General features: G+C 48.6%; 1 protein-coding gene across 2 annotated transcripts; it reads right to left on the bottom strand.

Annotated features, from left to right (window-relative positions):
• Positions 1-3,092: 3,092 nt before the first annotated feature.
• On the bottom strand, positions 3,093-5,027 carry LOC136474003 (NAC domain-containing protein 4-like). Of its 2 annotated transcripts, none has more exons than XM_066471621.1 (4): positions 4,980-5,027; positions 4,393-4,674; positions 3,952-4,280; positions 3,093-3,821 (listed from the first exon to the last, which is right to left on the bottom strand). In XM_066471621.1, the coding sequence occupies exons 2-4, from the start codon at positions 4,586-4,588 to the stop codon at positions 3,225-3,227; spliced, it is 1,122 nt and encodes a 373-aa protein (XP_066327718.1). In that variant the 5' UTR covers positions 4,589-4,674; positions 4,980-5,027; the 3' UTR covers positions 3,093-3,224. The 2 variants fall into 2 exon arrangements, with proteins under 2 accessions (XP_066327718.1, XP_066327719.1); XM_066471622.1 differs by having other exon boundaries at positions 4,393-4,665; positions 4,980-5,021.
• Between the last annotated feature and the right edge of the window lie 4,513 nt (positions 5,028-9,540).

The raw sequence follows: 9,540 nt of genomic DNA, 5'->3' as shown, positions 1-9,540 counted from the left end.
CCGTTCCGAAAATATTTCTTTAGTGCATATACATTTAGGAAATGCACTAACTTTAATGTCTATTCATGCAGAAGGTGAAGCGGAGCTGTAGGAAGCTAGCTCAGAAGTTGAGCTGCATGGACACTCCTTGGGTGGAACCCGATTACCCGACGTGGTCGGGTGCCACGTCTTCTGGATCTTTGAGGACACCAGCCGACTCTTCTCAGCCGGTGACAGGTGCCGCTTCCGTTGTGCGTACACCACCACTTTATAGCGCTGGGAAGGACCCTGCAAACGAGGACAACGATGACGACGACGACGACCCCTGGGCTTCCGCATACAACACCACTAGTGGGACCCTTGGCAGCAGGATGAGATCGGCATGTCTCAGCTAAGTGATGCCCCGCTTGGTACCCAAGGAGCCTCACAGGTAGTAACAAAGGCAGTTTATTTAAATATGCAGGCTCTATGAACTAACGATCATAAAGATTATAAGTAATCGTGCATATCATATACTTGCAGGGTACGAGCCGTACGCACCGGCAACGCGACCACACCGACGTTGGCTACACTCCTAATATGTTGCCTACAAATCCGAAGAGACAGAAGCGTCCGAGGGATCCTTACACTCCTGGGACATAGTTGGTTATGTCGAACGAATATTGTCGTCCGAAACTTGCAGAATTAGTTGGTTATGTCGAACTTATGTCGAATCAATAAAAATGTTATGTGGCAACTTGTCAATTCGCGCACGGACAATATTTATTTGCTTCATATTCGTTTCAATGCATCGCGGCTGCACTTGTAGTTGTTTATAGCACCGACAACAGCTCCCGTTCAATTGCAATTGAGGCTAGTCGGCTTCTGTCTGCGTCCAGGTCCTACCACGCCGTGGGTCTTCGCGCGTCAGTGCCGCGCTGTGGGCCTTGGCGCGGCAGAACCTGCCATGTCACCGGTCAGCGCGCCGGTCGTCACCACGTCATCCCCCTCGCCGTGCCACCATACATGGCGCGGCATAGGCGTTTCGCCGCGCCAGGGAAATAGGGCCGGAACTAATGAAAGTGTTAGTTTTGGAAAAAAATAAAACAGTGTTAGATTTAAAATTAGTTTAAAAAAGTGTTAAAAATAAAAAAAATCAGAATCGGATCCCGCGAGCCCCACATCCCTGGCCCCACATTGGCATGGGAGCCAAGTGGACAGTGGTGGCGGCGGCAGGCATGCGGCGTCCTGGAGGCTTCCGCGGTGAGCCGGTGATGAGGCCAATATTTGGCCACCTGGGCCAGGCACGTTGGGCCGGCCCGGGCATGACACTATAAAGCATGGCCCAAGCCCGGACTAGCCCAACTCCCATCGTACCCGTGCCTGGCACGGCCCGATGTTAGTGCCGTGCCTAGGCCGTAACTTCGGCCAGCAATGCCGGCCCAGGCACGACACGATTATTGGGCTGGCATGATGTGGCCCGTTGTATCTCAACCATTGGATCAACACATGATGAATGAGAGCTGTTGGATGAAAGAAGGTAGTATATAAGCAATCAACTTCCCCTCCCAAACCCTAACTTTCTGCTTTCTCCTCTCTTTTCCCGAGCGTGTGAGGCGGTGTAGGCGCGTCGGCGCCCGGTGATGGTGGTGCGCGGCCAGGGAGCTTCCCCGTGGTGGCGACGCTCGGACGAGGAGCTTCACCGCGACGGCAACGCTTAGCCGAGGAGCTTCACCACGATGGCAGCGCTCGGCCGAGGAGCATCCCCGCGGTGGCGGCACACGACAGGGGGCGAGCTCGGGCGAAGCTGCGTGTGGCCAGCAGCGGCGGTGGTGGATTAGCGCGTGGCAGGCAGGGGCGGATGCGTATCTTCTTTCCCAGCCACTCCACCTCCATCTGCTTCAACGACTCGGGCCGGTACGGGCTCGGCGGCCGTCGTGCTCATCAGCACGGCATAGCACGGCTAAGCCTCTATAGTGCCATGCCTGGGCCGCAGCTTCGGCATGACAGCATTATCAGGCACAGCACAGCTAAGCCACCGTGCGTATAGTGCCGTGCCCGTGCCGTGCGGCCCGGTTGCCATGTATAGACGAGGGGCCGGGTTCTGGATTCGGCGACAGTGGCCCCTTACCGGCATGTTCTGGTTGGTTTTTGTTTTTTCCTTTTCCTTTTTCTCCCGCCCTGCAAATAAGTCGGGTCAGACCATGCATGTGTTAGAGGATCGGAAAGCCTGGCTCCAAAGGCAACGGAACCGGCCATGCGCCTCGCTGCACTTGCAGATGCTAGCTAGATGAGGTGCACTAGGGCATGGGACAAAGGGTAGAGAGCAAAGGGGATCGATCGACTGATAGCTCAGGCTCCACCAAACCATACTAGCTAGGGGTTTAATGCTAGATTAGCCTAGCACAACTATAAGTCAAGCTTTTAGGTTTAAGATGATATCACCACTACTATCTGTTTCTCTTTAAAAGGGAGAAGCACACTACTATTTCGCAACGCAAAGAGAGGGAAAGAAGCACTAGGCAAGAAGGCTAAAAGGTTCAGTTATTTTATTTTTCTAAAATGCAAATATTTTGCTAGACAAATATGCTTCTTCTTTTTGTTTCCGTGTGATTGCTACATATTGCCATCTAATAATCCACATTACTCTAGATGAGAACATCATGTTGCGGGATCACCATAGAATTTACGCATTCTAAGTGGACTTTCCGCCTCCCCCCCCCCCCCCCCCCCCCCTGCTATATATCCGCAACAGTTATATTACTATGTTGCGAGATCACGGCAGAATTTTATGGATCCAAATAGACCTTTTAAAGCATAACTATTATAAGTCATAGCATTTGTAACTTTAGTATGTCGCGGGATCACGGCAGAATTTCCTCGCTCCATTGTTGTCCTAAATACACTTTTCTAGGTGTCACAAGGTCGTGACACAATTACAATTTTAGCATGTTGCAGGATCACGGCATAATATCCTCGCTCCAAATAGCCATTTCTAGCTTTTATACACAAACAATAGTTTTAGTATATGATTACCTAAGGATTCCTGCGTTTCAAATAGATCTTCACATAACAATTACACGATGTGTTACTCTAAAACTAAATCAGTTTAGTACTACATACACAAGCATATATGTTGTTCACAACCTTTTTTTTTTGCCCCATTTTGCACAACAATATTCAAAAGCACAATACAATCTCTGATTCCAATCCGGTGACTAATTCTAATTCAATTTTTTTACGATCGCGGAAAAGATGGGGGGAGTTCAGAAGCCCCAAAAGGAGGCCTCGTGATCCATGTGGTGCCGCGTCGAGGAGATCTCGGCAGGGTTCACCACCGAGGTGACGCCGGTGTCCTGCGACGCGCCGCCGCTCAGCCGCTCCCTCTCTCCCAGCTTGCTGTACCACCCGCCGGCTTCCTGCAGGAGCTCGTGCACCATGCCGCCCACGCCCGCGTCGCCGTCGTACTGCACCATGCTCGCCAGGAACGGCGAGGCGGAGGCCGCCAGGGCGACGTGATCCGTGGCGGCGGCGGCGGCAGAAGGGAGGAGGCGGGGTGGTGGGGTCAGGAAGTGGCCCTCCAGCGCGTTGGAGAAGCAGGTCACGTGTGGTGCCGGTGCCGGTGGCGTCAGCTCGATGGACGCTGCGGCTGCCGCCACTGAAAGTGACATGTTGGCGCCGCTGCCGCCGGACACGTCCATCAGCGGGGGCAGCGCGCACGCGGCGAAGTCGTCCGCCATGGACATGGACGGCCCCACGACGTCCTCCATCCCCATGCACGGGACCGATGATGACCTCTTGTTGCCGGCCACTGACGGCGCCTCGATGCTCTTCTTGAACACCCTGCACAGCACCCAGTCGTCCTGCGAACATGCAGCCACAGCGAAGAGACATACAGATGAACGAGGTTAGACGGATCCACACGCCACTCGCTCGCTCGACCAACCGATGGATGATCAGTGACATGCATGCACAAGCAACAAAAGCTAGCACCTTTGACGCGCCAGTTCTGACCGACGCCGACGCCGACGGCATGAGGCTGCTGCTGCTGGCGGCGGCGGCGGCGGCGGCGGCGTGCTTGCCGTGGAGGCGGTACTCGTGCATGACCCAGCCGGTCTTGCCGCCCCTGGGGGCCCTCCCCGTGTAGAAGACGAGGGTCTTCTTCAAGCCGACGAGGGCCTTGCCCCTGAAGATCTCCCTGTCCTTGCCCGTCGCCTTCCAGTAGCCGGACTCGGTGGCCCGGTTCGTCCTCAGCCCCGTCGGGTACTTGCGGTCCTTGATGCAGAAGAAGTACCACTCCTTCTCCCCCATCGTCGCCCGATCTGCACACCACCATACATGGCGCGCACGTGTGAAGACCGTCAGTCATTAATGAAAAAGGACGAACAACCTTAAATTTGATAGCACTCATCATTTGCTAGTACTAGATCTTACATGGCAGGTCCCATGGCTCGCACTTGTTGAGGTCGGCCACGCCGACGGCGCGCGGGGCGAAGCAGGGGTCGGCGGCCTTCCTGGCGAGGTAGTGCGTGATGAGCTCCTCGTCGGTGGGGTGGAATCGGAACCCCGGCGGCAGCTCCATGGCCTCCTGCTGCTGCTGGTGGTGGTGATGGTGCACGTCGTGCTCCATCTCCTGCCTGGCTTCTGAGCTAAGGATCGCCGTCGTCTAGGCCTGCTTTTGATCACTGCTTGCAACTAAACCTGAGACTGAGATTCCTAAATACACCGATTTAATTAAACAGTACTGTTCACTCGTCAGCTAGCTAGCATAAACAAAAACAACGATGTTAACCAAGATTATTTGGTACTGCAAGAAAATCAGGCAAAACCAATTGTGGACCTAGCCAGCTACATGAACCAAATTAAACAATCAACAGCGCAAAATCGATCGAACAACGCTGAATCGATTGATGCAGCTAGTACATGGAGATCGAGCACATATATAATAAAGAAACAGCTGGAGATCACAGATGGCATCAGAGATAGTGCGGATCTGGGAGATGGAAAAGGAGGCTGCTAACCTTTTTGGGCTTTTGGACATGGATTTTTCCGGGGGAGTGGAGTTGTTAAGGGGAGAGATTAGAGTCGGGAGGGGAGACGATGGGCTTATATAGGAGACGACGGGCTTAGAGGGAAAGAGACGTGGCGATGAAGGAACAACACGCGGTGCTGCAGTGGTGCTGGTGCGCGCGCGGCACAGCAGCCGGCCGCCTGTCCGGGCATGGGCCGGGTCTCCTAGTTCGTAATTACGAGTAGTAACCTTTTGACTTTGACGCCCTGGAATCGGAGTGGTTAGTTTTACCTAGCCCGTGATCCTTCAGTCTGAGCGATCACCTTTATTGGAACACAATATTTTTCTATCTATCGGGTGTTTGGCCATTTTTTTCGTAAATTAATTTTAAAAATAGCAATATAATATTTTTTTGGAAAAAATTAGAGATATTATTCTTTCCATTTTTTTAGAAGTATACCCAGTTACATCAAAGTTTTCTTTGATGTCTACGAAGTTATTTGCTCCATCTAATTCTTTTTAAGGTGTATTAGGATCTGAAGGAATTATATATTTCAGTATATACTTTGCACATCAATTTCTCTTCCAATTCTTTTTTTAAGGGGTATTTCTGGCGCAACATACATATAATATTTTGACTAATGTTTGAATTTTTCCGAATTCTAATGCACACTACTTTTCAATTTTTTTTTAAAAAAAAAGATTATGGATGTGCTGGCTGCAGATTTTTGCAGCTGTAGCTGCAGTTGTGGCTGCAAACAGCAAATAGATTTCTATTGTTCCTATAACAACAAACGACTGCAGCCATAGCCTAAAAATGATAGCCGGTCAGGCTGCACATTTCGAAACCGGGGTGAGTACCGGTCAATGAATAGCCACTACAAGCGGAGGTATAAGTGTTGCTAAACTTGAAGTTTTGCATCCCAGGTTCTACAACAAGATCAATGCGTGCAGAAGTCATCACTCATGCATGGAGTCGATGAACAGTGTCCCCCGTGCGAATTCCTTGCTCCCAAATCAAATACCTTTTCCTATACATGCCCATTATCCAATAAAGACATCACATTATGGGCAAATGAGAATATTGGGCCAAATACAGTACTGGCTGCCTTTGGAGCTTGATTCCAAACAGTAACTTAACAACCTCGAGCTCGCTCGCTCGCTGTGTCAGGATCGGCGCCCGGTTTGCTTGGCTTATAATCCGTACTTTTTCAGTCAACGAACAGTATTTTTCTCTCACAACAAATCAGCCAACGGTACTTTCAGTCGTAGCTTATCAGCCAAGCGAACAAGTCACGGGATGGGTTGACTCGATGCACCAGCGGAGCTACGTGGTGGCCATAGTGGGCCATGGCCCCCTCTTGCCTCCATGATTTGCTGAAGCCCCTGTCCTGCCGTGAAATCTGCAAGCTAGCAGTAAGTTTGCATGCACCCTAAGTTACATGGATAGTAAGCCAGCAGTCAGGGTCAGACATGCATGTCTCTACATAGACATAGAAATCGTGTAGCATTTCCTCCATCTAAAAAATAAAAAAAGCAATTATGTACCAGTGGTCCCACCCGCTCGGCTCAGCCGTTACTCCATTAGCCTGTTTTCTTTACTTCTGTTGTTATGCGCAGTTTTGAGTCTCGTTGATTTTTCTATCTTTTTTCCTTCCTAACTTTTCAATCGATAAATTCTACGTAGTATGTGTATTAGAATTGCTAATTGCGTGATATATATTGGGGTTGTCAATCGATATCTTATGTTGCTTTTTTATAGAACTTTTTATGCTCAGTTATTGTGTTGTCAAACGTATTTTGTATACTGTGGCTTAACTATAAGTACTTCCATTAATTTTGTTCACTACTTATGTACATATAGATTCAATCGACAAATGCCCCCCTTTATTTTAGTTCAGGCTCCGCCACTGACTCGACGGTTGGTGCCATATCCTGTTTGGCCTATCCGGTCAAGTGCCCATACAGCAAAAGATATGCAGCCCAGCTCCTCAGACGCGTACAGCTAAATAAATACAAGTGGGCCTGACCTCTACATACCGCCATGCACATGTGTCCTCGTCCAATTATCGGAGCCCCCTGCCGTATTTGCATGCCCTACTTTCTGGTACTACTGCGATCTGAATTTCTGGCCACTTCTGGTAGAAGCAAACCGGGCAGTATATATGGTTACCGTGCAGTCTTGTCATGAGAAGAAAAATGGAACGTGCATGTAATCATCCACAATTCCACATCTATCGAAATCTGTGGGAGGACCGAGCGCGAGACCTTTCCAGTCGGGTAGTGTAGGCCCATTGGATTTCAGTTTAAGTGGATCAATCTCATCGATTAGATGGCTAGACTTTACCTGAATTGATGTTGTTTTATTTCCTGCAGTGGCTGCATTTCTATATCATGGATGACTGTAACCTATATGTATTCTGTCATCATTGTCTGATTTTGATGCTAATGGAATCCACTTTTTTCCCTATTCGCAAAGAGGCCAAGGGTAGGGAAATGACTGAATGAGTGGAAGTGGAGTCGATGGACAAGGGGAAGCAAAACGAAATCAGGTTTTAGCCAAACAAAAACACAATGTCTTAGATACTATGACCGATCACCATCGAGAAAGAAGATTTTTTTTTCGTGAACGGGGTGATTGAACCTTTATTTCATTAAGGTGACAGGAATTTTGGTACAACCGATTGTTAGGCCTGCTACATCAATCGTTTGCGAGTGGCAAGCGATCTCGTTAGCAAGGCTAACAACCCTCAATGGGCAATTACAAAAAGGCAAGCGACGGGCGATGTTGTGACTACATCTGCGCTGGCCAAAAACGCCAAGACGCATGCCAAAGTGGAGAAGCCCGCGTTAATCAACTGCCCGCCTTTCGGAGAGGATAGTGTTAGATTAAGCTCTAAACTTTAGGTGTAGATCTAGCGGGTAAAGGACATCTGTTGGTGTACCTTGGTAGCCCTAGTCTTCGTCCTGGCGCAGTTGCGCCGCAGCAGTGTGGACGCCGGTACCGTGGCGTTGTAGGCGTCGTGATGGCGATGCAGTAGCGATGGCGGAGTAGGTCGGGCTTCCCGTCGCTGGCAGCACTCACTTTAGATCGGATTAGGTTTTCTGTTGGTGGTAACGGCGGCTCCGATCAACCTCATAGTCCGAGCCTTGATCCCCACCTCTTCTTTTATAGTGCTGTGCGACAGGGGCCCACCAACCATATTAGGGTTGGGCGTCTCCGATCAGGACACAGATCCAAGGGCCCAATAGGCCGTTGGGCCTATTGGTGGAGATCAACTAACATTCTCTCCTTGATCTCACTAACACCTTTCAATTTCATTTATTTTTGTTCATTCCATTACATATTAGCGCATAGAGCATGTTTCATCGTCACGGTCAATTGCCGATAGATTTAACAGCTACAACGCACCACTTTGTTCTGAAATAGATACTTAACTTTGGGCCTTCTTTTGTCTAGGATTTTAGGCTTTCCCTTAAACCCATGCTAGCTACATGTTCTCTGAACACGTTGGGTGGTAAGTCTTTTATAAGCGGATCCGCGAGTATTTTTTCGGTACTTATATGCTCAAGACTTATGACATGATCCCGGACTTTATCTTTCACAACACAATACTTTATGTCAATATGTTTGGCAGTACCACTTGACTTATTGTTGTGAGCATACTGTACTGTTGGATTATTATCGCAGTATAACTTAAGTGGTCTATAGATATCGTCAACCACCTTCAAACCGGGTATGAACTTCTTTAGCCAGTTCACCTGTCCCGTTGCCTCATAACACGCTACAAACTGTCATACATTGTGGACGATATAGTGACGGTTTGCTTTAAGCTTTTCCATAAAATAGCCCCCCCTGCGAGAGTGAATACATATCCAGACGTGGATTTTCTATCATCTCCCGTATACTCAGAATCTGAATATCCCACTATATGGAGTGAATCAGATCTTCTATACGTCATCATGAGGCATTTCATTCCTTGCAAACAACGCAAAACTTTTTTATCACTTTCCAGTGTTCTGTTCTAGGATTGCTCTGGATCTACCAAGTAACCTGGTAACAAATGTCAAGTCAGGGCGCGTAAATACTTGAGCATATTGTAAGCTTCCGACAGCTGAAGCATATAGAACCACTTTCATTTGATCAATCTCATATTGGTTCCTGGGCATTGAAAATCCCCATATCTGTTGCCATAGGAGCAGGTGATGTATGCCTTTTGTGACAGTTCTAATACCCCTTTATTTCTATCTCGGTGAATCTCGATTCCTAGAACGAACGAAGGTTCACCAAGATCTTTCATATCAAATTTTGACAAAACTTCTTTGTCTCCAGCAGTAGACTGACATCACTACTAGCACGTAAAATATCATCAACATACAGGACAAGGAAGATAAACTTCCTATTCTTAAACTTTCCATAGACACAATTGTCCTCTACATTCTCTTTAAACCTAAAATTCATTATTGTCTGATCAAACTTCAAGTACCACTGTCTTGAAGCTTGTTTTAATCTATAAATGGATTTCTTTAGGCGGCATCCCATTCGTTCTTTTTCCTTCCATGACAAAACC

This window comes from Miscanthus floridulus, chromosome 8 (genome assembly GCF_019320115.1).
Source record: "Miscanthus floridulus cultivar M001 chromosome 8, ASM1932011v1, whole genome shotgun sequence".
NCBI lineage: Eukaryota > Viridiplantae > Streptophyta > Magnoliopsida > Poales > Poaceae > Miscanthus > Miscanthus floridulus.
This window is presented reverse-complemented; position numbering and strand designations above follow the sequence as displayed.

Bases quoted from the DNA above. Each gene is read 5' to 3' on its own strand.
- LOC136474003 (XM_066471621.1), bottom strand. From the start codon at position 4,588: ATGGAGCACGACGTGCACCATCACCACCACCAGCAGCAGCAGGAGGCC. The intron at 4,281-4,392 runs GTAAGATCTAGT...GGTGGTGTGCAG, and splicing joins CGAGCCATGGGACCTGCCAT to ATCGGGCGACGATGGGGGAG. The intron at 3,822-3,951 runs GTGCTAGCTTTT...GCATGTTCGCAG, and splicing joins TCAGAACTGGCGCGTCAAAG to GACGACTGGGTGCTGTGCAG.